Genomic DNA, 27,819 nt, shown 5'->3' with positions numbered 1-27,819 from the left:
AAAAAAACCCCACTCTGAGAGGCTTTGACACCCAGCAGGCTCATTTCCAGTAACGATGGCAGCGACATGAAGCACGCGGGCGCCCATAAAACCCAGTGCATGCTACTTACCCTCAGTCTGCCAGAGGGGTAGAAACCGTAGCTGTTTAATGGAGCTTGAAGCCTGTTTGGATGACTTTCCTCATAAAAAATAAACACAAAACCACCAGTTTCACTTGACTCTCTGCATTATGAAGAAGACCACAGTGTGATTGCAGGGATTAGCGGACGTGTTTTATGTCAACTTGGGAAATATGAATGTCAGCCGGATTCACTGAGGCTCACTTCTTTATCTGAGAGATGATCTGTTTTTTCTATCTGGAGGGGGTTGGATGATTGACCAGACAGGATAACAACCTTGCAAATAGAAAGTTTTGGAAACTACCAAATGTTATTAGTATCAGTGCAAAGTAGGATGAGTGCTTAATGGAAAGTTTGGCATTAAGCTGAATTTGGTTAAATTTACAAAGTGAAGCAAGATAAATTCAACATTGCGTCATTTAATGATGCCTTCTCACGCAAATTCCACTAATCAGATCCTCTATTTGTGGCATTCATCAGCCTCCATACATTTGTTTTTACACATTAACCCTCCACATGTGCTCCACATCTGCACTAAATTTAGTAAGCTTTTACTACATCACTGATCTCTCAGCTCAGGTCTCAGTGTTTTGCTATTAAAGCTCATCTGTTCAGGCAAGTCTTCTAGACCACCCATATCCGACCTGGTTACCAGGGCAGCTGTTGGCATAAACCAACGGATTTCTGCAGTTCCTCTACAAGCTTTTGTCTTTGCTTTGTGTAGTTATCATTTTATTTTGGAGAAGTTCCAACATCCAGCTTATAGAGCATCTTCGTCCAAATTACCTCTCCTGAAAGACCATAAAAATGAAGTATTAATAAACTAATAGACCCTACTGCTACAGTCATGAAAATCTTTTTTCATTATGCTCTTATTTACACCTGATTAAGAAAAACAAATGTGAAACAATATTTTAAAAAAAATGGTAATAGAAGATTGCATTTTGTTTCAAATGGACAAAAACAAAGTCTATTAATATATTTCTCAACAAACGGAAGTCTGGGAATCTGAGTCTCATGTATCAGGAAGTGGACATATAATCTTGGGGTCAATCCTTTTGACAGGCATTGTGACGGTAATTGAATGACACGCGCCCCTTGTGACCTACAATCGTACCGACAATGTGATTATGCACTATCAGTTCATGATCACATCCACCCTCTGTCCTCACACAAAAACATGTTGTGCCGCTGAACTTAGCTTAATCTTTGAAGAAACTATTTATAGCTTTAAACCACCAAAAATGTCGTAAGGAATGGAAATCAGATGGAGAAAGGGCTGCCCAACATTTTCCGATTCAGGGCAAGAAAGCACAACAGTAAATAAGACTAAATAAGACATTAGTGTAGAGACCAACACTGACATCTACAAATTATATTGTGTGTCGACCCTTGATGGATCAACTGAAACATGTGGGAAATAAAGGCTGAATCATACTGACTCAATGACAGTTTCACAGTTGCATTGATTCCACTTTCTTGGAAAAAGGGATTAAAGTTACAGGGATTAAAAATGAAACAATAGATTGAAAGACAAATGTTCTCTGAGGGTAAACCTGCTTTGCAAATACTGCAAATGTTAAGTCTTTACATTTTAAAGCATGTTCTTTGATGTGAGAGGAAAATCTCCTTGACCTTCTGCAGAGATGCTGCTGCTGCTGTGAGGAGAGAACTTTCTTCAGCTGGCTCGCCACAAAATTTTCAGATTCAATTTAATTCCATTCCGTTTTCTTTCCATTGAGCCAAACACAATGCTGTCATTTTACAACATTTTTACAGAGGAAAACCAGGAGTTCAACCTGAACCAGAAGAGGAGACGGTTGAAAGGAAAAAGCACAGACTACATAGCATATTACACAAACAAATTTCACAATAAACAGCCATAAACAAACTTAGAACCTAACTTGAGGCAAGTAGCTTATTAGGTTAAAACACTTTTCCACATTAAGCTGTTGACTGTTACAGCATCGCCGCCTTGTGGCAGAAACATCACACCTGGGCACATTGATCTTTCTGGTCCTTAAAGGACCAGCGCTCCCTATTGCCCTCCCTTGGCCACTGTGCTCATCTATCAAACGGCTGCACAGATGAAGCTGCAGATGTGGTCTCTTGCTCCATGAAGACTTAAAGGAACCAATGATGCCCAGAGACACATTTCTGTTTCTCCACTATATTTAGTCTTTTGCTTTTACGGATGAGTCTGTGATGGAATGTTTTTGCTCGTGCTTACGTCGGATGGGTTGTACCATGAGACTCTTTGACTGAGTGTTACCTCTGGATTTGATGAATTCATTTTATCTAAGCCTGAGACACACTCATTCTCCCCTGAGATGATTCATTCATGGCTTGATGCAATCAGTTCTGAGGTGGAAGAGTGTTTGTTACTGATATAAGAGGTGTATCTGCTCTTAGAAAACTCAGAAGTCTCACACTGTGGAGACTGGAATAAAAGTAACAAGGAGCTAATTGTTGCTGCATTTATTTGAGAGAATTTCCACAACAATTTTTAAATTGCAGAGCTGAAATACGTTGACGCACAGCAATTTTGAAAATTGTTCCTGAGCTCCTGCAGGGATTTTCATGACGGGATCATGTCTGTTTCTAATGCAGTGAAACATTTGGAGCCTGAAGTTCATCCAATTTTGCACTTTGGCCTTGTCGTTTGTGAACAGAGAGACAATTCAAAGTCCATAATGAAATCTTTCAATTCTTTGCAGTTGTGTTGAAGCCAGAATGTGTCAAGCTGGTTTTTTTTTGTTTTTTTTTTTTAACTTCAGCCAAGTACAGTTCCTCTATTTCTGTTTTCCTGTGTGTGGCAACAGTTGCTCCCTCAATGTTGTTTCCTTCCAATGACAGCACAGACATTGACCGATTGATTGATTGTCTTCTGAGGTTAACCCAATCACATTTCCCTCACTTTCTTTTAAATATTTACAACTCAAGCTTGAATCTTGTCCGAACTTTTTGGTCTGGGTTGTCTATAATGCTTAATGAATCCCTGTCGGTAAATCGATCCTCTGCATTTAACCCATACTGTGCAATGGCTAATCCTGTTAGCTTTGTGCCAATGCAGTTGAAAGGCCAGACAACTTTCGTATTTTTTTTATCTGTGCAAAGTGGCTTGCTTCTTGACCCACTGATGGCCTTGGTGGCAAACTTGGCACTCGTCCCAGACACATGGCTTCCACATATGGTGCTCAGTGCGTAAGTGTGTGTATGTTTAAGTGTGTGTGGCCCAGATTCACCTGCTCTATATGTTACCAAGTCTAACAGTGGCTACAGTTAAATGTCAGGTTTGTTGTGAGTAAATCTTTGTGAAAAATGTTGTATTTGTGGAATTTGCTTCAAAGGCTACTCAAAGATGTATGAGGATGTATTGATGTTTGATATATTGAATATACGCTTTCCTTGTTTAAATGTTTAAATTCAGTCATACAAAAAAAAAGAAAAAAAAAGAAACATCTCATCAATAACCAGAGGAGTTCAAATAAAGAATTAGCATTTTACCCAGTTTCTGTGGAGTTGGAGCATTTTCAAAAAGTTGCTTTTTCGGGGAACCGAAACACTGTTGTTGCTGAAACACACATCAAAAACACAACAGTTTTTTTTTTGTTTTTTTTTTCCTTGGAAAATGCCTGGTTGGCAGATGTGGAGTGGTGAGGGAGTGTGGGCGCTTATTATTATCTGGTCAGACTGCATATCGTGGTTGCTTCCACTGTGTGTCCGGACCGGTCAGTGAGCCATGTTTCTCCTTCATCAGGCTTTACTTCCTCTCTGGTCAGTGTTTGTTCCTGGCAACAGCGCCCCCAAACGAGAAGCCGTTGTTATGTGATGTAGCGTGAATGCAAACCAACCCAAATGAATGAGAGAAAAATCCTGTAGGTTTAGGTGTGTGTTTCTGTCCTGTGATAATTCAACCCAATGCAGAGTGTTAGCTCTTTATGGAGCTGATATCTGAATACTACTGATACTGTCCTGAAGTCAAAGGCAGAGCTGAGATTATGAAAAACTGTCTCCAAAGATTACGTTTCCCCGAGGGTGATGAACTTTTCGCTCCTACTCTGAACTGCCAGTTGGTGTGAGTGTAAGTCTGACCCTGACGTTCTCCCAGTGAACGATTGGCGAGCCACCCCGGCTGGCCCAGAATCAGTGGAAATGGGCTCAATCTCACTACAACTGTCTGTCTGCTTTAGGCTCAAACACCAACACGACACGATTGAAAGGACGACGACGAGTGTTTTAGTAAGGTCAGAATTTATTCAGTGATAACCCTTTCAGTCACCCAGCTTAGTCGAGTACAAAAATTAGTTAAACACATTGTCTTAACTGTTGAGTCACACTGACAAAAGAAAAAGGCACATCTGTACAGCAACAGGGGACAGAAGGATGAAAACCTTTCAGTAATTCAGAAAATTATGTTCAGATCTCGATGAGGTAGAAATGATCTTATGGGTTACATTCCTGACAAAGCATGATACGACGATCAATATTGACTGCTTGATTCTTTTTTGGTTTTTGTGTGTTGTTTCTGTTTGCTTGTTCAGGCACTACGACTGTGTCAAAGTCAAAACACTTTACTTTGGTAAATTGACTTTTTCCTACTGCATGGGAGGAAAACTAGAACGATCGTTACATACAGACAGAGTGAATGTCCACTTTAAATGGTGCCGTCGGATTCGGTCTTGGGACATTCAGCATGAAATAACGAGAGATTTATTGACTCACCACATTTTATTTACATCACTGTTGAGAACAATAAGAATAATGATAATAAAATTTATTTGTAGAGCACTTTGTATTTAAGAAAAAAAATCTCAGTGCTGACAGGGGAGAAAAAAAAGTTTAAAAATATTCAATGAAAAGCTTTGTTAAAAAGGTAGGTTTTGAGCTTCCTTTTAAAGAGTCAGTTGTCTACGGACCCTCAGGGGACTGGGGAGGGAGTTCCACAGCCTTGGGGCAGCAGAGGAGAAGGCTCGATCAGCCATAGTATGAAAGAATACTTGTAGGGGTGTTTGATCTGGGCATCAAAAGTGAGTTGGGGGTCTATATTAACACCCATGTTAGTTCCGAATGTGGAGAGAGGGCAATGTTTTGGTGAGAGAAGGTGATACTGGTGGTGGAGGAAGACCTGAGCTGGTGTGGTGTGCCAAAGAGGATGGCTTCAGTTTCTGAGCTGTTCAGGATGTTGAGCTTCATCCGCATCTCTATATCTCCTCCAGGCAGATGGTCAGTGTGGATGTTGATTGTTGGGGGGGGGGGCAGAAGGCGTGGAAATAGTTCTGACATACAGCTGTGTGTCATCAGCGTAGCAGTGGAATGATATCCCATGCCTGCTAATAATATAACCAAGGGGGGTAGGTAGATGGAGAAGAGGGCCCAGCACGGAGCCCTGCGGGACACCACAGGTGATGTAGTGGGGGAAGAGATTTTGCTTTGCCCGAGGCCACGTGTTTGGTTCTGCTGGACAAGAAATGAGGTAAACCAGTGAAATACGTCTTTTGACAGTCCGATAGTATATTGTGGAGTAGGATTTTGTGGTCGACTGTATCAAAAGCAGCTGTTAAGTCCAGGAAGATGAGTAGGGATGGTGAAGCAGAATCTGCTGCCATCAGAAGGTCGTTGGTTACCCTGACCGAAGCTGTTTCTCATAGCAGAGAAACAGCTTCGGTCAGGGTAACCAACGACCCTGGCCATAGCAGGCCAGGGCAGAAGCCGGGCTGAAACTCCTCAAACAGGGTGTTTTGTTTGAGATAATCCTGAAGTTGTGCTGCAACAGTTTTTTCCAAAACCTTTGAAATGAATGAAAGGTGGAAGATGGGCCTGTAGTTGGAAAGAACTTGAGGATTCAGGCTGGGTATTTTCAGGAGTGATCTGAAAATGGCTGTTTTTGATGAGGGTGGGATATAGCCAGTCAGGAGGGACTGAACAATATCTAAATGCCCAAAGATAAGTTTGCAACATATTCTACTTTGAAAAGTGGATTAGTTCCTCACCCAGTCAGCAAGAAAATAAATATTTACATTATTGAGGATTTGTTCAAAATCATCAGGGGTTTTTATTCACAAATACATATTTACTTCTTACTTCTTTAGTAGCTGGCTGTTAGAAATCAGGAAAATGCAGAATTCATACTGAGTGAAGGTCTCTCCAGAGTGTGGTTTTCTATTTGATTTCTCTGTGTACCCTGGCTTTCTTCCACAATACAAAAAGATGCTTGCCCATCATTTGTATTTGGGCTGAATAGCATGTTCAGGGCGGACTTTGCTAAACAGCACCTGTGACCCTCAGGGTCTGTCCCCCCTCTACATCATTCATATCAGATCAAAACATAGATGAATTGATTCCTGAGTATAATAATCAAAAGTCACTGGGGAAGCAATGTAATTAAAAAGGTGATGGCTTCAATTCCAAGATTGACCAATTAACATCTTGGAACAATTTACCAAATTACACTTTTGCCATTTTTATTTGGTTTCAAAATTCTTCAACTTTATTCAGATCACAAAACCCGCTAATGATGGTGTTGAATTCGAAGGTTGGAGCAACAATGATATTCCTCTGTTACTTCACCAACCAGTGCGCTCACAAAAGGGATTCAAAAGATAACAGTCCAAATGAAGGATAATATTATGATAGATTCTTGGATGTTCTTGAACATTCCCCATGAAGATTCTGACTTGTTGGACCATTGGAGAGAATCTGGGAGATGGAAACTTGCCACATGAGGTGTTAGGAAAATTCACATTATTTCAATAAACTATGACCAGTGGAGAATTTTTCCTCTTAAAAATGTGCTGATTTGATACAAACTGACCTGTAAACTGTTGGTTCTAGCAGTTCTATCAAAACCTTGTCAGTTCACAGTGATAAATAACATTAAAAAAAAAAGTAGTACAAAAACATGAAGTTGCATCTACTTTGTGTGAAAACTGTCTTGTGGATGTGGACAGAAGCTGATCGAACATGTTTGGTTTCCCGGAGCCAGCATCAATATGTGTCTGGAATTTACCACTTTATTACTTGGGCGTCTCTTCCTGGGTGGCCGTATAAGATGGGAGGAAGGGGAGGAACTGGAAACATCTAAATCGTTTCAAAACACCGCTGCAGAAGGGAATATCGTAGCAGGACTGGTCACACATGTTTTTGCTCTCCACCTGCACCTTGTCCTGCCAGCTCTTGATGCCTCGCTCTTTGTCAGTGCCTGGAGGAAGAAACACGAGTTGAGCATATGTTGATGACGAGTTTGAGAACTTATTGTTGATAATATCTATGTTGTTGCACCTGGAATGGTGTTATCGAGGATAAACCCAAAAAAGCCCCCGATGAACATGTGAGTGGTGAAGAGCACCACGATCACCTGGTCCAGCTCTTTAACGCCTGCATTTAGAGAAAAGACAATGAACAGGGTCATGTTTGTGGAAGACTTTATACACGCACACATTTCCCTCTGCTCCTGCTTTCTCCAGACAGGCACCAGAGGTCAGATACGAGGCTGAGGAAAACACAAGCACCCTCCGAACCCAACCCGGCAGCTCCAGAGCCTCGACAGTAAATCCTGCAGGACAGGATAACAACCGATGCACACACGGTCCGGCTCCAAAGCGTCTGTCGGATGGAGCTCATACCTGCAAATTTCTTGGCGAATGACCCACAACTCTGAGTGCCTGAACCTCTTTGACCCCTCATAGTCTGAATCTTAACCTTCTCCATATGTTCAAAAACAATAACAGCGTGCTTTCTGCAAAAAGGCACATTCATCTTCACATTTCTCCAAGTGGAAAAGTTCTTTTTAAGAGCAGGATTCGCAAACATTATTCCATCTACACTTGCTCTAAGACAGTTTGACATTTCTGTTAACGAATGAAATCTCAAACTGAGTTGAGTATTCAGAATGGCTGGTCTGGATGGATGGATGGATGGATGGATAGATAGAAAGAATCTTTACTCTTTTATTATGTTCCCAAAGTTTTGAACCATAGCCAAAAATACCGAATGCTCAAAAATTGGGTTTTTCCCAACTCTTTAATTTCCATATTTCAAAATGCTCAAATACAATTAAAGTTACCAAATGTCATCGACTGACTCATTTTAATTTCAATTGAATTTTAGTCTTCTAAAAATATTTGATATTATAATTTTTTGTTTGTCTCTTGAAATGTCACATTTCAGTCATGTTCTTTCAATATTTTTACACAAAAACGAATACAATCTGTTAAAATTTGATGACAATTCATTTAGCAGGAAATTAAAAAAAAAACATTTGCATTATTAACAGTTTATTTTTGGTGTTGGGTCAAATATTCCGAATTAAATCATATGTGCAATAAAACACACACACACACACACACACACACACACACACACACACACACACACACACACACACACACACACTATTAGATCATAATCACAAATTTTCATCACAACCGGAGCTCAGACAAACCACAGTTTTCTTCTTAATGGCACGTGAGATGATTTAAGTAGCTTTGCCAGAAGACTTTTGAAATCTTGGCTAATATTAATTGTCAGTGTGAGCAAATTAAAGTCATCCATGCATAAATATAAAGGCCAAATAAATACATTAAAAAGACAAAAATAAGCTGAAGGGATTAACAGATGAACCAATGCACTGAAAATATTTCTAGTTTTAGGGTTAACCAAGGAAGTAGTCTTAGATACTTGTATGAATGACATCCTTTTTTTTATCTATTTAACAAATAGAGATTTACCAAACATCTTAAAACCAGTGTTCAAGCAATACTTTAGCTGCAGCACACCAGAAATGACCACGGCTCTCTTAGTTCTTAGAGGTCTTGACCTTCATGAGGTTGAGAAAGTTAACAATTTCACAAAGATAAAAAAAGGAACACAGAAATCAAAATACTGCATTGTTCTCTCAGAGTTTGATTGATTTACTTGGGAGAAGCCGCAAACCTCAATGTGAAAAGTGTTTATTGGAAATGAAATTTTTTTTCTCAAAATTTCTGAATCCGATCAACCTCCATCATGTCAGAAGACACCTCAGATCCTGCCAGGGAAAAATCCTGCTGGCTCAAGAGAAGAATACCTGCGGTGAAAAGCAGGAGATCTATCTTCTGTCAGGGGAGGAACTCAGCATTTTGCTTTAATCCGCATTGATAATATATTTTCTATCTGCCCTTATGTTGATGTATCTGAGCTGCCAAAGAGAAACATGTGACGATGGTTATACCCAAAGAAAAACAGCCTGGCGGAATGAATGCCTCTGCATGTTGGAGGGCAGCACATCAGCAGGACGTCTCAGCAGAATCAAGAGCAGATCTTTGACTGGTTTTAAATGGATGTTCTGTATCAGTAAGGATAGTTGAATTTTGTGACGACTGAAGAGTTAGAACACTCGTCCACTGGGTTTAATAAACGCCCCTTGGTGCTTCAATTTAAACATTGTCAAATGTAGAAGATAATATTTAGTCGAAACGCAATCACGGCAACAAAAAGACGTAAACGTCACCACATTACAGTTTTCTGGATTTATTAAAAAATATGTTGAGAGAAGTTCAACGAGACTAAATGAAAACAATATTGCTGCTTTGGTATCGCAACAGCATTGGGTGTGATTCATGAGGGAAAAAAAAAACCATGAAAACTGCAGCGTTTTCTGCAGTTTCCATGTAAACAGACAAAATTTCTAAAATGTTGCCAAAGTTTTTGGAAGCAAAACTGCAAAACTAATGCATCTTCAATCTTCAGTGGTACAAAAGATGGAAGGACCTCTCTACGCAGGATGTAGCGACGATTCTGGGCCCTGCTCTCTTTCAGTCGTCTCTTGTGTTTTCACAACCTCCATCACCATCGTTCCAACACGGAGTCTCAAGGAGCGCGCTACCAAAAAAGGTGATTTGAAATCATTGTTTGACGGAAAACTTAAAAAAAAAAAAGGCAGGAACAGTCAGGATGATTTGTACTATGTGCTCTGCTGTATTTTCACAACCTCAACTGGTGAAAGTCAAGTCAACTTTCTAAGAGACTTGAAAAGAACCATCAGGTATGGGAAACCAAAGGAAGGAAAAGGAGAACACTGTGGAGAACCTGAAGAATTCCAGACGGCCCATGAATGTGTGAACGCCTGCCCAAACACCAAACCTTTCACATGAAAGCCCCTCATGGAGCTGTATTGAACTGAATCGAGAACTGCAAACTGCAGTGACGTAGTTTAACCCCTGTTCAACAACCCATACTATCTCACACACACTCTCAAACACACACACCCTGCTGCAGGAAGCATCAGTCAAAAGTTCAGAGCCCCCACTGAGTTGATTTTAATTCCCCGCAGCCTGGACGTGTCGGGATGTCTGGATGAGCGGCACTTTGTTTACAGAGAGCGCCGACAGGCCTCCTCTTGTCTGACACTCTCAGCTGAGTGTTGAGGCTGGAGAACAACTTGGGGGCAAGAGTGCTTTATCTGAGCCGGGCAGATTACAGCCAGTGACATGAGGGCTAGCCAAGAGGATTGGGAGGTAAGCAGCCTAGACCTGAGAGAACCAGACAAGCCCTCATGCCCAACGCTGAACTCTGGATTAGCACTTTCCTGGGAGACACTAGCATCACATGACTCATGGGATCAAGGTCTTATGTCTGCAGAGACGAGCTGTTTAATCTTGAGGATTGCTCTTTTGATGGTGCTTCATAGGAGATGGCGCTAAACCCCACCCCCCAGCCCTGCCCCTCCCCCCCCCCCCGGAGCCGATCGATGCGTCATCAAACGGTACCAATCAATAGCGTAGAGTCTGCGTCTGATCTCTGATTGGTTTTCAGATCTCTGATTGATCACACCTCACTTCACCTAATTTCACGCTATTGGATTAATGCTTCATGACAGGATTAGTGTGATTGGGATAAACCTGTTGTGTATGAATGTGTTATGTTTATGTAATACAGACGACAATTCCCTTTATTTTAACACCAGGATTTAACTTTTTAGCTTCTTCTTCCTCATAAACGTTTTCTTTCCCATTTTTCTCCACTGTGTTGGTCACCGAGCAGCGGTGACACTAATGAAGCGACAGATACATAATCCACTCACTTTCCCCCACAGACACTGCGAGTTGAGTTGTGTAAACGGGCACACACAATGAACCGGGAGGGACCAGTGAACCGACTTTAACCCAGATTAACCCTGAGGTCAAAGTTTCATACTTAAACTCTTTATGTTTCAATCTAGACTCAGCGGCGTACCTCGTTGCAAGATGAAGCACAATGCAGATTAAAATAGATTTTTTTTAAACCACCAAAAGATCTGAATACATGCAATTAAAAATGACGTTTTCTCCATTTCTAAATGTTCATGATATTGTTTTTAAAGAGTTTTCAGGGCACAGTTTTCCCACGGCTGCTCATGTCTTTTATGAAGAAGACAAGCCTGTTCAAGCAGCCTTTTCAGTTACCGTCCCAAAGGAGTAACAAATCCCAAATCATTTCACTAGAGACCTTGAGATTTCTTCTTCCTCAGTTTCATGTGCGACTGTGAAACTCTTCCAGAGTTCCAAAACCGAACCAGAACCTCCAACTGGCTGAAGTGCAGCTTGCATCCAACCGCTGCCGTCTCGGGTCAAGCAGATTAACGTAAACTACCCGATACAGTCGCAGAAGACAAACAAAAAGACAATTCAGATCCCAGCGGGAGGTCAGAGAGTAAAACGGGCTCCTGGTGCCTCTTAAAAATCTAGGCTAAAGACTAAAGGTGAAGTGTTTGCCATCTGGGCTCACAGGATTTGGGAACACCTTGGCTTTAGGAGCTTATAGACTGCCGCAGGAGTAATCTGTAAAACAGAGCGGTGGGAACACACAGGCCTCCCGTCAGTGTCAGGAGACTGCCTCACCTGCCATTCAGATGTATACCTGCTTAAATTACTGTTTCTATATTTGTTGGAATGCAGGGAAAGAAAATGCGTGATGCTCATTTTAAGGGGGAATACACTGAATAGCTGCGCAGCTCAGGCTTAGGATATAAATCTCATGACTAACATTGCTCTTGTTGGCATACGTGAGTCCGTAGAGTTTCACATGCACCACAGATTGACTTCTTTTGATTTCCATTTTCAGTGATTTCACCTTGATATTTCTGGTTTTGGATTCCGGCCACCAGGTATGCTGTGATGTTGAAATAAAGAAGTGAAACAGGATCTCTGATTCATCACGTTTCTTTCTTTGCACATTCCGTTGCAGTCGTGTGTGTGCATGAAAGTGTGCGCATGGGCAAAAATAAGTGTAAAGAGTGTATAAAGTAATTTCAGACAACTAAAAGTGGTGAAAATGCCATTAACAAGTCTAATACTTTGTGGTTATCATATCTGGGGATGTCAAGTTAGCATCGGACCTGATCGTCTTCTTCCCGAGGCTCTTGAAGTGAGATAAAAATCCAAGAACCTGGGATGTGGGTGCAGGAATGAAATGGTTTGCAATTCCTTGGCAGGGCTGATGCTGCGCCTTGACAAGCTAACTGCGTGATGAAGGTCACATGACATAGGTGCGGGTGTTTTGGCATTGTTTGGTGGCGTGTCTGAACGGGTCAGTAATTATTACGAAGCGCATGAAGTGAAAACCGAGTCAACAGAACGTTTCAGGTCAAAAACACACTTTACAGTTCAGCGCAACTCTGAAGCGGTTCGATTCTCATGGCCGAATGTGCGTGCGATGAAGACACTCAGATGTGTGCGACCACCTACCGACAGCAGCCGTCACCACGGGTGTGTGTGTATCAAGAACAGGACTCAACCTATAAAGTGTGTTTGGGTTGCTGAAGAAACTAAACCTTGTATCTTCAACCTGCCTTCTTATTTATATATTAAACCGTTTCCCATTTCTGTACAAACAATGTGAGCATCTTATACAAGAAGATCTGCCATCTTAGACCGTGCTTTACGGTTGAGCGTTCAGTTCTATATCTTCAGTCCGGTTCCCCAAGTTTAGAGAGTCTGCTGTTAGTCAGAAGTCTCAATGATTTTAACTAATGGTTTTGTTCTTTAGAGCAGATTTCACAACAGCTTCTTATTCTTCTTCTTTCAACACTATAAAAATACTCATTGCACCATCTCACTACAAAGTTGTATTTTGGTACTAAACAAATTAGAGCTCGTTGAGTGTCTCATGATTTTGTCACCTTTGATTTAGGTCTATGATCTTTTGTTTGCCTGCATTTTTCTATTATGCGTCGTCATTAATCGCATTAAACAAAAATAGGATTTTTGTTTAGGCCTTGAAGAAGTTCAGGGGCTGCATTCAGCCTGATCTCATGCTGAGTGACTGGTTGAAATAGTGTTTCCCTCCTCGTGTCTGACTGTTCATCACCCTGATGTGTGTCACCTGAGCCTGAGTGTGTGATCGTCTTCACCTGGTGGTTTTGGTTTACTGTGGGCTTGGTCTGTGTCTCATGAAGGTTCCATCACCAAGTCCAGCAGAAAGCCTGATAACGAGCCTCATTGCAATCAGCTGTGTTGAAGCAGGGAGACATGGAAAACATGCAGGTTTGCGGCCCTCGAGGACTGGAGTTAGAGACCCCTGACATGGAGCAACAACATGAAAAGTGTAGATTACTACTGTGATAGCACAAACATCTCAGGGTTTTTAACCTGCAATCGCTGGAAAACCCCTCAGTTTTTATCTAACTCATGATGCTGATGTTTTAGAAAAGCCACCAGGTGGCTAAATGAGATTAACGCTGCTGTTTGGGTTTTTACTGCATCTCTGAGAACACTGACTAGTCTGTCTGGAAAACCTTGTTGAAAACTACTTTCACTCAAACTGTCCAACTTCGAGATTTTAAAAGTGTTTTTGAAGTAATGCTGAAAAGGAAAGGATTTGCACTTCGTACTTCTGATGTTTAAGTCAGAAAACATCAGTTGAGTAAATTATCCTGCATTATAAAATAAATACTGTACCCTTTGACAAATATCTGCTTCAAGATCCTACACTCGGATAATGTATACATATTACATTTAAATGGTTTATAAATGATTGAACTGAAATATTATTGGTCTTTACAGCTGTTATGACAGCTGTTATGAAGACATGCTCTGATAAACATTTGATACTTAGCAGCCTTTAGCCGGATGCCACATTGTTTTTTTTTCTTCCTCACTTGATTTTTCAGCACTTTTCTTCCACAGCAGCAGCAGCAGATCTTGTGACCCCCCCCTGAGGGACTGAGGGGGGCTTCACACTGATACAGACCAAATGTCAGCCTCCCTCACAGCTCCATGTCCGACCTCAACTGGGACGTCCTGATGAAAAGTTTGAATGTTGACGGTATCGCCTATCGACGTTTCTTATTGCTTTTGCACTTTTGCTCCTGCAGCTGTGCATGTCTGTTATTGCAAAGGAAGAAAATGCGTTTGAAGTCTTCATATTTTTGGAGAATAATTGTTTGGCCTGCAAGAGTTTGTGATTGGTCAGACACTGCAAACTCCGCCCCTTTTATGTGAAAGAACACTGATCACCATCGGAAAAACCCAGGTTGAATTACAGAGTCAATAACCTGCTCCGCAATACCACCTGCTAGGACATCTGGATCAACCCACGTAACAGAGAGATATCCCGGGTATGTCAAACCCGACTTGAAGTACAGTCCTCAGATCCAGAGGTTTACAACTCAGCTAAACCAAAAAATAAATCACTGTTTTATTAACTACTTTATCTTCAATTCAAGTAACAAGTAAAGAACAACACCTTGATTCCTTTTAGGGATTAAAGGGACTTAAGGCAAGATCTGTGAAAAACCATAAATGCATTTCCAGTTTATTCAATGCTAATGGGCCGTGAAGCATTAAAAACATAAAATAACAGGCCAATCCGCGTATCTGTCTGTTGCCTTATACAGGCTGTGTGCCACAGAATTGGCTGCAGTTCGGGGTCCGAATTTCCCGCGCAATCGTGGGGATGTGACGTAAATTGACGCTGCGTGTTGCCGACAACTCTTACACAGGAAGAACATGGCCGCCGTGGACACGGACTCACTTCGTCGCTTGACATGGTGCTTGTTTATATACATTACCGCGGGAAGTAGGGGTGCTGGGGGTGCTGCAGCACCCGGTCTTCTGTCACGCAGTCACACCACATATTGTATTTGTCACGATGAAAAAAACATCCCGGTAAACTTGTCTGGTGCGCCGCTCGTACCCCCCTACCGTTGTATCAGGGCGCCCGTGTTGCGCTCGCCTCATCCAACACCCCCACCCCCCACCCCCCGGAGGTAGGCGCTCGTCTTGGGCGCTGCGCTTTTTTTCTCTCAGCACCCCCTGTTGACAATACGTTCCCACGGCTGTGTTTCTATATAATGTGCACTGTGGTCTTGCAGCAGTAAAGAAGACAGACAGTCTGTAAAGCGTTTGTGCGCGCTCCCGTGCCGCCTTGGCTGGTGGCTGCAGTTACCCACAGCGCCCATACCGGCAGCACTGAGGTGCATTTTGTAAAGTTGCCTTAAGTCCCTTTAAATCATTTGAAGAGTTGAAAAAGTTGCCAGAAATGACACAGAAACACACACAAAAAAAAAAATAACAACTGAATACACTCAATCCTTTTTTTTGAGTTTTTGCTTCGGAAAAGATTTGTGTTTACAGTTCAGAAAAGTCGCAGCTTCCTCGGAGTGTGATTATTAAAAAGTTCTCCTTTGAATGATTTCTTAACAGTTTCGTTGTCACTGCTGTGGCTTGCCCAAAACACAATGAAAATGTTCCGTTTCCACTTGAAGCCGGATACAAAATGTTTCTTTCTGCAAAAATTTGTTGATAAGAAAATATGAGTAAGCTCACATTTTGTTAGGCAGAAGACAATTTTCTAAAAAGGTAATTTAACAAATGATTTGTCCTGGTAGTCAAAAAAACAAATGTGCCCACTTTATTTTGTATTAAAAACTGTTGTGTGTCTTTTAGACTATTAGAAGGACCTGGATGGTTTGAATTACACTTTTAAGAATGAGATTTTTTAGCTTATCATACATAAAACAAACTAAAATGTGAATTTTGTTGTTCCACATGTGACTCTAGCGTTGGGGTTGGGCTGAGAGTGCCGAGGCTCGCCGGAGGTGCCGAGTCTGAGCTGGAGTTACCCGTGTCGATGATGCCGGGGTTGGAGTGAAACCAGGTCGGCAGCACCAGTCCGCTGAAGGTGGAGAAGCCGAGGATGAGGAGGTTTCTGGAGGAGTTCAGATCAACGTACTGGGAAAGAGAAGAGAGGTGGACCAGTTCAGAGCCGTTACGTGACTCATTAGGTTGTTGTTCTGCCTCGGCTGGATGACATTTCTGTTTTGCAGCCTCACTGAAATGTGATTATGTGCGAGTCATTTGGAAAATCGGTGAAAGGACTCAAATCCTATTTTGGTATCTAATTCACATTTTTCCTTTGCCACGCCACTGTGGGGTCAGCCCGGCCTATAAATACCCTCCGAGAGGCCGGAGGCTTGTTCCCAGCGAGGTTCTTCCCTGTCTCGGGGGAATCGGCACTCACATGAAGTCCTGGCCCACTTTCAGCCGCCGTACCTTCGGCTTTCATGTGTTTTCACCCGTTAAGTGCCGTGACAAACTGAAACACGATACTGGAAGATTCTGCCCACGTTCTGAGCACTTTGTTGCAGCACTCAGTCATTCCGTACGCTCTGTACATCACCCTTCAGTGTTTCAAAGCTGTGAGTCAGACTCCAGGGAGCTGTAGTTTTTCAATGAAAACAGAATAGTTGTGAGAGAATATAGGAGTGAAAACAGTCTCTTGTTTCATCTTTTTGACAAAGGCTGACAGAGGAAACCCTTCAGGAGGTGAGTCAGCGTTGTGCAACCTTACAGGGGAGGGCTTGGTTTTCCTTAGAACGTGTTTACTCCTGATTATTAATAAAGTGCAGTGTCTGGACCGTGGATGTACTTTTCACTTCAGAGATGTGCTTTTGCTCAACTTTCAGATCAAACATAAAATAATGAAGAATATTACAAATTCTTACTGTTTTTTTAATCACATGAGCATAAAGTTAAAAGTTTACTGAACCATTTGGTTCTAATCAGGTGAAACTTAAACACTTCTGCAGTGGAGCACTGTGACTTTAGCCTCAAGATTTAAGGAATAGGTTTGGGCTATTTACCATTAAAGTTTAAAGTGTTAAAGTTGAATGTCCTGGTTGATGTTTTCAGATGCTATTTCATTGTAACATCAATTTCCTTCGTCATGATGTTATATTTTTATATGTCACTGGCGTCAATAAGGATTTCATTATTTTATTTCAGTCTTGAAGCTCCACTGTTGTTCCAACCTGCGCACCAAAGTGTATCAGGCCGAAACAGAACATGTTTCTTTATAAGCTGTTTGGTGAGCCCTTGTTCAAATGGTGATGGTATACATATTTCTGGGTGGTTTTTTTTTTCTTTCTTTTTCATAAGGAATTGGTAATTACGTTTGTCTTTGATGAAGGTGCTGGTTAAATCATCAAGCCTGAATTCCCTGCAGCACTTTAACCAAATAATATTGACCCATATTAAGTCTGTAATAAAAGCCGTGCATACAACAAACCTTCAATGAAAACCGCTCAGCTACTTTGCCATGACACACAGTCTAGATAAATATGATGTGAGAAAGAGACATGAGTCAAACTGAGACGTTAAGGTGAGCAAAGCGTTTCAATGCTGCACACTGCAGACTAATAACAGGAAGTCCATTTATGTAGCAAAGCAGAGCAAAAACTATCCAACTGTGGAAAACTGAAGCGATATCATTGGATAAGTGACTTTGTTATGGCAATTGTTTTTTGTTTTTGTTTTTTTCTTTTTTACTTGTGTCTTCCCAAACCCAAACCGGGATTTCAGTTCCTGCTGACAATCTTCTGTCTGCCTGTCCACTTCTCTCCTTCAGTCCCTTCACCTCAATGGGAACAGCAGAAAGCCTCCACCTCGGTCTTGAACAGTGTTTCCTCAAAACATTTTTTGAGCCTCAAGCACTTCAATATTTGAGTCCATTGTTGAACAAAGTTTTCCTGCAGTCTGACTTGTTGAAGCCTACATTAATTCTGTGGTGTGGTTCAATTTATTCAAGGATGTTTCCAAAAGGAATTTTTGATTTGAGTCGTGTCTTAATGCATTTCAACTATGACACATCTGAAACCTCAGTATTCTCATGATGATCTTATCAGCACGTCTTTGTGGGTGGTTTTAATGGCCAACCGCGATAAAGACCTTCCCCGGTAGTCCCGCTTTAATCACATTCAGATGTCTTCTGCTTAGAAAGAAGATTATAGTTGACCCAGGTTCAGTTGCTGGCCTGCTGATTGGACCGGTTCCAGACCCCGCTGCCCACTCACCGCTCATCGCGCCGGGCTGATCATGGACGTGGCTTCCATGATAAATAAGAAAATGTGTGCTGCAGTCAGAGGACGTAACCTGTATGGGAGACTTCTCCTCCAGATGAAACCACGGCGTTTAAATATGTTTTACATTATAAATTCTGCATTTTGCACCATTTCAAATGAGTTCTCGTCTTTATTTTTCTGCTCTGTTCAATTTGTCAAAATCATTGTTGCAGCATTTACAAAACAGGTCCAATAAAAGTGTTTTATTTTTGAATTAACTGGTTTTATTACAGTATAAAAGTGATCAGTACTCACAGAGCAATAACACCCCTCAATTAAAGGACTTTCATGAGTAGCTGTTTACAGTTGCTTGTATTTTGCTTGTGTCCTTGCATTTACAGGGTCAGGGAGAGGGCAGCACCACAGGAGCCAGCAGGACCCGGTGTCTAGTTTAAGGACCTCTCAGCAGGGTAGATGTTTTGTTGCCAGTGTCTTGATTTTCCAAGAAATCTGTCTGAGTAGCTCATGTAGCAGCTGCTCTAAGTGAGAAGATTTTGCCAAGTGAAGTGTGATTTATGACAGAAGTGAAATCTAGTTACCTGAAGGTTGGATATCCCCACCGCTGCAATCATCCCAAACATAACCAGGAACATGCCTCCAATCACAGGGTCTGGGATGGTGATGAAAACTGCGCCAAACTTCCCAAAGATCCCCAAGATGATCATCAGAATCCCGGTTGTCTGGAGGACCAGTCTGCTCCCAACCTGACATCAAAACAGCACAGACACCTTCCACAGGAAGCCCACGGCATATTTCACCTGCAGGATTCATAACGATCACTCTCTAATTGCAAATTCTGTGTGTGGGTGTGTGAAAAGACAATCAGCCAAGGAAACAATGAAGCTTTAAGCTTGGACGTAATTGCCGCATATGAAGGAAGCGTCTTTCTGCACGTACAGTTTCATGAGCGCCACTTGTGTCAGAACAACAATTTATTTTCTTGTTTTGCCAGAAAATGGTGATTAACTCTTCCGCCAGTTAAGAATCTCAATTATTGGACACTGCTGCTTTCACTGGTGATTCGGAGACATGGCCATTAGCCTAATTACTGACCAGGACTGGCTGCGATTGTTGGTAATGTGTATGTGTGTGTCTGTGTAATTGTATGTCTGGTGTGTTGAGCCTGAGATGGACCTCCATGTTGTGTGTGCTGGGTCGTGTCTGGCCTCAGGGTCTGCAGCCCCAGCTTGGTCACAGCTGGTTTAGAAAACAAAAGACTGACACCAACACACCTGGACGTCTGAATGACAAAATCTAAAGAGCTAGTTTGTGAAACGATCAGAAAAGTATGGATCCCCTTGAAACTTGATTTGTTATTAGGCTTTAGGACTCCAATCCCACTGAATCTCATTTGTTGAAATCTAAATCTTTTGGGTAAAAAACAAAACAAAACAGAGCTTTAACTCAGGTCACCTGTCAAGAGAGACTTTGTCATTAAACAAAACAGGTTTCCAGTCCTGCTACTTAGAAGCATTGTTGTAATGATTCCTTTCATGAAGGGTTGAGACAATGACACATTCAACCCACAACAACTGCAGCCAATCCATCACCTGTAAACTACAGGCTTCACATCCAGAACACCGCATGGCAAGAACATTACCCAGAAGTCGTGTCTGAACTTGGTCGGACTGTTCAGGGTAACTCACATTGTCTGATTTAGTTACGAATGTGATTATGTGAGCTTTTTCATCTTTTTCCTATCTGTCTCTACATTTAGCAGTGTTTCACTGAAACCACTTCCTGTATCTGGATCGTCTCAGAAACATGATCAAACGGTAGAAAGCATATCTTTGGGTCGGTTTGAGGGCTGCCGTGCTGAATGAGCGCCGGACCTCATGTTTAATCCCGGCCTACGGCAGACGGATTAGGCGTAGATTTTACAATGTGGACGTAAACCCGTTAACACCAGAAGCGGCCCCTAGCTGGCAAGGCTCACAGCCAGACGGACATTAATTCCTGATCAGCTAACAATGTTTGTGCATTCCACAGGTCATTTAGCACTTGGGTGTAAACAACTGTGAGCACGCATCACATGTGTAGATAATACTTCCGGTTCCGCTTCCGGTGTGAGGCGCAGCTCGGCGTTCTAGCTCGGTGTAAACAAGGCAGCATTTTGACCAAATCTGTTCCAATTTCTGCCCAAAAGTTTGGATGTGAATTGGTAGGAGTATCGGTTCACATGCGCTACGAAGTAGGCGGATTTGGGACTCCAGAGACTATCCAGTTGTCGGCTGGTCCAAGCTGCGGGGCTGTATGCTAACAGTCTTAGCCACATACGGGCTAACCGGCTTTAGCACCGATTAGCTCATACTGCTCGGAGCCAAAGCGCCACAAAAGTCGGAAGAGTGGATATTTTACAAGAACAACAAAGAAAGAACAACAAAGAACATGCCAAAGACGGACGACATGGAGGAGATCAAACGATCATTGAACTTTATGTCTGGAGAACTGTCAAAGATAACATCACAACAGGAGCAGCTGCTCAAACTCGTGGATGAAGTAGCAACCCTGAAAACTCTGTTAAATGAAAAGGAGAAAAGGATTTCTTTCTTGGAACTACGAGTCGATGAACTTGAGCAGTACACACGGAGGGAGGATTTAATCATTTCTGGGCTGGAGACCCGACACCGGACCTACGCCAGAGTGACAGCCAACGCAGAGACCACGGAGGACGCACCGCGGGGAGAGCTGTTGTCGCTGGAGCAAGAGGTGGTGGATTTCTTGAACAGTAAAAACATCAACATCCGTAAGGAAGCGATTTCTGTTTGTCACACTTTACCCAGAAAGTCAGAAAACACCAGACCTGCTATTGTAATACGTTTCATTAGCAGGAACATGAAAAACGATGTCTTAATGCAAGCAAGAAATCTGAGAGGCACAAATGTATTTATGAACGAACATCTTACAAAAAAGAACGGAAGCATCGCGAGAGAAGCAAGACTTTTGAGAAAGCAGAGTAGGATTACTGGGACATGGACAAGGAATGGAAATGTATGGATAAGAGAAAACGATGGAGCAGCAAGGATGATTAGAGACATGAAGGAACTTGGGAGATACAAGACTGGACATTGATGGAAGACTGGACAATGAAGGAGGAAGGCTACGTCTGAGAAGATCTGAAAACGCTGAAAGCAAACAGGTTGGGTACACATCATCATGGACTTACACACTGATGTGGTTATGGACACAAACGTTGACACAAACAGTGATAAAATTTATGAATTGGAAACTGAGTTAGCACATAAGATTATAACACTTGAAGATTGTAATTATTATACAGCAAAACAGTTTAATACTAGAACGGATGATGTTTCTGATAAAGCATTTTCGATCATACATCTTAATAGTCAAAGTCTGACATGTAAATTTGAAAAAATTAGGGAGTTTTTCAGTGATCTTAAACGCACCTTCAAAGTAATAGCCATTACAGAAACATGGTTAAAGGACATACATATTAACAAGGTACACATTGACGGTTACAACATGTTTTATTTAAATAGGTTAAAGAAGAAAGGAGGAGGTGTTGCCCTCTATGTTGATGCAAATCTAAAATGTAAGATTGTGGAGCAGAAAACAACTGTGAGTGACTTAATGGAAATATTAACTATAGAAATCATTAATGACAAGGGTAAAAATATATTAGTAAGTTGTGTGTATAGACCGCCGGGGGCAGGTATTGACTCATTCACAGATAAAATCATTGAATTGTTTGAAAATGTTAATAAATCTGTAATCGTGTGTGGGGATTTCAATATAGATATTGGAAACCCTGCAGTAACCAACAATTTTAAAAATTATATGGAAATGGCTGGCCTATGCCCTATGATAACTAAACCAACCAGGATCACTAGTCACAGCGCTTCTATCATAGACAACATATATACAAATATATACGGTGAAATAATTAGTGGCATCTTCATAGTAGATGTAAGTGATCATCTCCCTGTGTTTCTAATCTATGAAAAATTGTGTTTTGATTTTGTGCAAGACAATACTCCAATTGTTATAAGAGATAAATCAAGTAAGGCTTTAGAGGCCTTTAAAGAAGACCTCAAAAAGCAAAATTGGGATCATGTATATGTAAGTAATTTAAATGATGCCTATAATTCATTTATGACTACATTCATAACCTTATATAATAAAAATTGCAAAATGATTAAAATTCGTGGTCAGGATAAGAGAAATACTCATTGTCCATGGATGACAAACGGATTGAAGAATGCATGTAAGAAAAAAAATTACTTATACAAGTTGTTTCTTAAATTGAGAACAAAAGATGCAGAGGTTAAGTATAAAAAATATAAAAATAAACTTGTATCAATTATAAGAATACAAAAAAAGGACTATTATACCAAATTATTGGACAAAAATAAAAATAGCATTAGAAATACATGGAGTATAATAAACACAGTCTTGCATAAAAACAAAGCTAAATCATATATCCCAAACTATTTCACAAAGAATAATGTAGATATCTTTGGTAAAGAGGAAATAGTGAATGAATTTAATGACCTCTTTGTGAATACTGGACCAACTTTATCACAGCATATTCCTAAGGTAAACACAGACAATGATTGTAATATAGCAGAAAATGTAAACAGTATTTTTCTGGAGAGAGTGCATGGGAACGAAATTTTGTCAATTGTGAATAAATTAGCGAACAAAAAATCCAACGATTATACAGACATGAATATGCTGCTGATAAAGAACATTATAGATGCTGTTATTGAACCTTTTACGTATATATGTAATCTGTCATTCACCACCGGACTGTTTCCTGACCATATGAAAGTAGCTAAAATAATACCACTATTTAAAAAAGGTAATAAAAATGATTTTTCAAATTACAGACCCGTGGCTTTGCTATCACAATTTTCAAAGGTATTAGAGAAATTGTTTGTGATTAGACTGAATAAATTTATTGAAACATACAAAATTTTAAGTCCCAGCCAGTATGGTTTTCGTGCAAATCATTCAACTGCAACAGCATTAATGGAGCTGACTGAAGAAATCACCAATGCTATGGACAATAAGCAATTTTTAGTAAGCATCTTTGTCGATCTTCAGAAAGCATTTGATACATTAGACCATGAGATACTTCTGCAAAAATTATACAAATATGGTATCAGAGGAGTCGCACATCAATGGGTCGCAAGTTACCTAAAAGATCGAAGTCAGTTTGTGGAAGTTAATGACACAAAATCCAACTTTTGCAATATAACTTGTGGGGTACCCCAGGGCTCAGTCCTTGGACCAATTCTTTTTCTCCTCTATGTGAATGATATTGTGTCTGCTTCAAATGTACTAAAATGTATTTTATTTGCAGATGATACCACATTGTTTTACACGGGAAAAAACATAAATGAGGTGTTACAAACAGTGGAAAATGAGTTTCAGAAAGTATTACATTGGTTTAATGCTAACAAACTATCTATAAACATTAACAAGACAAAATTTATGGTCTTTACTTGTAAAGAAAAAGATATTGGTGCAAGACTTTCCATTCAAGGGTTAGAGATCGAACGAGTGCATGAAGTAAAGTTCTTGGGTGTTTTAATTGATGAACATTTAACATGGAAATCACACACAGAACGTGTTAAAACAAAATTATCCCAAACTGTTGCTGTGTTACACAAGGTTAAAGAGTCTCTCAATAAGAATGCTTTATTACTGTTGTATAATTCCTTAATTATTCCACATTTGACTTACTGTATAGAAGTGTGGGGAAATGCATGTAAAACCTACCTTGATCCAATTTGCATTTTACAGAAACGTGCTCTTCGTGTTGTAAATGGCAGTGGATACAGAGCTCACACAAATCCAATTTCTTTACAATTAGGAACATTAAAATTTAATGAATTGGTTGAACTTAACGTTCTCAAATGTATGTATAAAGCTCACCAGAAAACATTACCAGAAAACCTGCAAAATAGATTCAAAAAGAAAGAAAGTAAGTATAATTTAAGAGGATCAGATTTTTTTTGTAAACCTAAGTTTAGAACTAAACCAAAGGAAAGGTGTATCTCAGTCCACGGTGTAAATTTATGGAACAGCCTTGAGTGTGAAATCAAAACCTCAAAATCCATCCATTGTTTCAAAAAGAGTGTGAAACTAATTCTGATGGATAGATACAAAGACGCCATGTAGGACATCTTTGAAATTTGTGTTGTATGATGACAACTTGTTTTTTTGTTATGTATTGTTTCTTTGTTATGTATTGAATGTAGCGCGCACATCGGAAGTTTAAAGGATTTCTGAATTGACAAGGGGCAGATATTATAAGCTTTTGCTTCTTTCTGTACCTTTTCATTCATATCTGTGCTGAAGTATGCAGATGCAAGTATGTTGCATTCACTTTTTGTTTTATTTAAATGAATGAAATAAATAAATCAAATCAAATCAAATCAAAAATAATACAAGACAAAGCAGCTCGCAGGTGTGAACCCTCACTCGGAAGGCATGCGGCAAGCGTCGCGTCAGAAACAATTCATTCCCACCCCGATGTTTCATATTTGATCATCTCTTGAGCAGAGTCCATTCCGGGCGTGATCTGACAGTCTCATGCTTCTCAACAGGCTCACAGAGGGGTCGAGCACATGAACTGTCCATTTGTGTTTTTGTTGTAACGGATCGGCTCTAAAGACAGCAGCAGGGATTCTTCCACAGCACAACGCCAGGAAGCTGTAAATCTCTCTTCTGTCAGATCTCGAAGTGCTGCGATCGCTCAGGCATGTGGCACATTTTCAACAGTCCAGAGCAAAATTTGAGCGTTTATGAAGCCGAAGTTGCTCATGAAAGTGAATCATGGGATGGTAAAAGTCAAGCGAAGATGAAACCATGGTTGAAATAGCTTAGAATATTAATTCATTTTTATATTCATTTTGTTTTGACATGTCTCCAATTTTTTCTATGCATGTTTACTAGTTGTTGTTTTTTTTTTAAATATTTACTAGATTTTTGTTCAGCTTTTATTAGTTTTAGTGTTAGATTTATTTGCTTATTTATTTTTCTTTAGTTTCTGGTGCAATATTTAAAAATGGTGTGAAGAAGTACTACAGAACACATTATATTTCAATAATGTAGAGCGTAGAGAGAGAGAGAGCATAGAGTGTTGCTTTATTAATCCCAAACTGGGAATTTCTGGGTAATGCGGTTAAGGATTCTTAAAGCTTCCTTCCTGAGGTCTGTCGACTCGCCTGCCTGCAGCCGTATGGACTGACAGAGTGTGTTCATTGGAACATTTGATTGGATCATCTTTCCTGTGAAGGCAGCAATAGCAACAAACTTGTTAAATAAGTCGTGACACCTTCAGGAAGCCTCTCTGTACCTTTGTGATTCCCAGTGCGGCGATGTTTTGACTGTAGGAGGTGGTGCCGTTCCCGGTGCCCCACAACGCGGCCAGGATGCAGCCAATGCCCTCCACGGCGATCCCTCGGTTGATGGCGTGGGTGGGGGGCGGAGGGGCACCGGACAGCCGGGCACAGGCGTAGTAGTCCCCGATGGACTCCATGGTGGACGCCAGGACTCCCGCCATCATGCCCAACACCGAGGAGAGACTGACGGTGGGAAGACCCCATTGACCTGCGGACGCAGAGCAGGCGTTCTGGAGTTTCTTACAGGCTTAAGGCTTAAAGCTTCGCCCGGCTCCGACCGGCACAGTAACTCAGACTCCGGGGTTTACAGGCTGCTACCGGCTGACCCGAGAGCCCGACGCACTTCACTTTACACATTCTACATTTTCTCCCACCGCCGCTTCATTAGTGGTTCCAGGAGAAGCTGTTTACAAGATGTTAGACAAACATCTGGAGCGAGCTACGTGTCAAGCTGAGATTTTGTTTTTATGATATTTTGCAAGACATCAAAACTTTGAACTGGGTCCCGCAGGTGCTGAGAGCAGACATGATGAAATGTGTCATAATTTTCTCACGTTCGCAGCCTCAACAGGTGATTCAAAGTGAAAAAAGGAGAAAATGCATCTTTGCAAAATGCACCAGAACATCTGGCAGCCCTGCTGGTCCTCGTCTCCTCTCCGATTCACCACATCCTGGTTCTTCTTGGTTGTCAGAGCTCATGCTGCGTTCAGTTTGGGAAGTATTTTCTCTCTTTATTCCCAGGACCGGCACGGCTGTCAGGCTAGTTTCAGGCAGCACCACTGATATCGTAGCTCTACTGTCAAAAACTCTTCAGAAATGTGTTGGTTAAATTATCCATGTTTTCCATGAAATGCTTAAAATTTGCTTGGTGGTTTGGCGGGCCAGATTGGAGCCTCTTATGGCCAGGTTTTGGCCCACGTGTGTTATGTTTGACACCCCTGATCTACATTCTGATTCTGATAGAATTCCCACTGATTCTCCACAGGCCAGTACTGTTTTTCTGCTATTTTTTTTTTTTTTTTTCCAAATCTCTTGGTAATTAGTCTAAATTTCTTTGTTTGCTCAGTGTTTAGCAATAAAGACAAAGTTTGGAAAAGGGGTAACACTAAGCCAGCTTTAGATAATAGGAGCTGCTCCTGGCTGAAAATCACCGTGGGTGGGGCGGCTGGAGGTCCAAGTCCAGAGATTACACTTGATTTATAGAGCTTCATTTGAATGAATAGTAATGTTTCACTTGAGCTGAAACATTCATCAATCCCCTTCAGAGTTCACCCCTTCACCAGAGTTTTAATATTTATTGCCCTGCATACTTGCAGAAAGCTTGGGTTCATTAAGACTCACAGATCGGCTTAAATGTACGAACAGCTTGTTATGTGTAAATACCCCCAAAATGCTGAAAGCAGATTTAGCCATTCGCTTTCTAAAAGGGAGAACACACATTAAACCGACCTCACTTCAAAGTCCTCTGAAGTCCAAACGGCCTCAGATTGCCTCTGACAGACATATGCGTTCAATACTTTGCAAAAAACTGCACTCAATCTACTGACAGGGACATGAGCCAAAAATGAGTACTTTAGACATACCAGCATATGTCCTGTTGTCCTGTATGCAAATACTGAGCGACCAATGAAGAAACCACTGCTAAGACACTGTTTCAGTCCATCCTGAACACACCATTTCACTGCAGGCTGGAAAAAAAAAATCTTCTGATGTGCTGGTTTATTAAGAGAAAAACATTTTGACAGATTTTTGAAGTGAATTTGTGCAAACCTCGGCTAAACGGCAGAATGGCCTCTGTTTGTTTTCGTGTTGGATGGCTGTCAAAGAGGAAGCATGGCAGACAAGCTGCATGAATTGCAGCGGCTGGAGTAATGAGAAGTATCAAATGACTGAGGGAGAACGATGTGGCTGGATTGGAAATGAATGATGTGACCGCTCCACTGCTGCACCTGCACGTGTTGTAAGATGT

At 41.1% G+C, this 27,819-nt stretch overlaps 1 protein-coding gene across 1 annotated transcript in view; it reads right to left on the bottom strand.

Moving 5' to 3' along the window:
* Nucleotides 1-7,135: 7,135 nt before the first annotated feature.
* The window catches only part of LOC115391525 (solute carrier family 23 member 2), a 54,458-nt gene continuing 33,774 nt past the window's right edge, over nt 7,136-27,819 (bottom strand). Inside the window, exons 8-12 of the mRNA XM_030095797.1 lie at nt 25,805-26,058; nt 19,017-19,181; nt 16,201-16,309; nt 7,401-7,496; nt 7,136-7,320 (exon numbers count right to left, since the gene is read on the bottom strand). Coding sequence (XP_029951657.1) covers nt 7,136-7,320; nt 7,401-7,496; nt 16,201-16,309; nt 19,017-19,181; nt 25,805-26,058 — 809 coding nt within the window. The remainder of the gene's footprint in view (nt 7,321-7,400; nt 7,497-16,200; nt 16,310-19,016; nt 19,182-25,804; nt 26,059-27,819) is intronic.

The sequence above is a fragment of the Salarias fasciatus genome, chromosome 7 (genome assembly GCF_902148845.1).
Source record: "Salarias fasciatus chromosome 7, fSalaFa1.1, whole genome shotgun sequence".
NCBI lineage: Eukaryota > Metazoa > Chordata > Actinopteri > Blenniiformes > Blenniidae > Salarias > Salarias fasciatus.
This window is presented reverse-complemented; position numbering and strand designations above follow the sequence as displayed.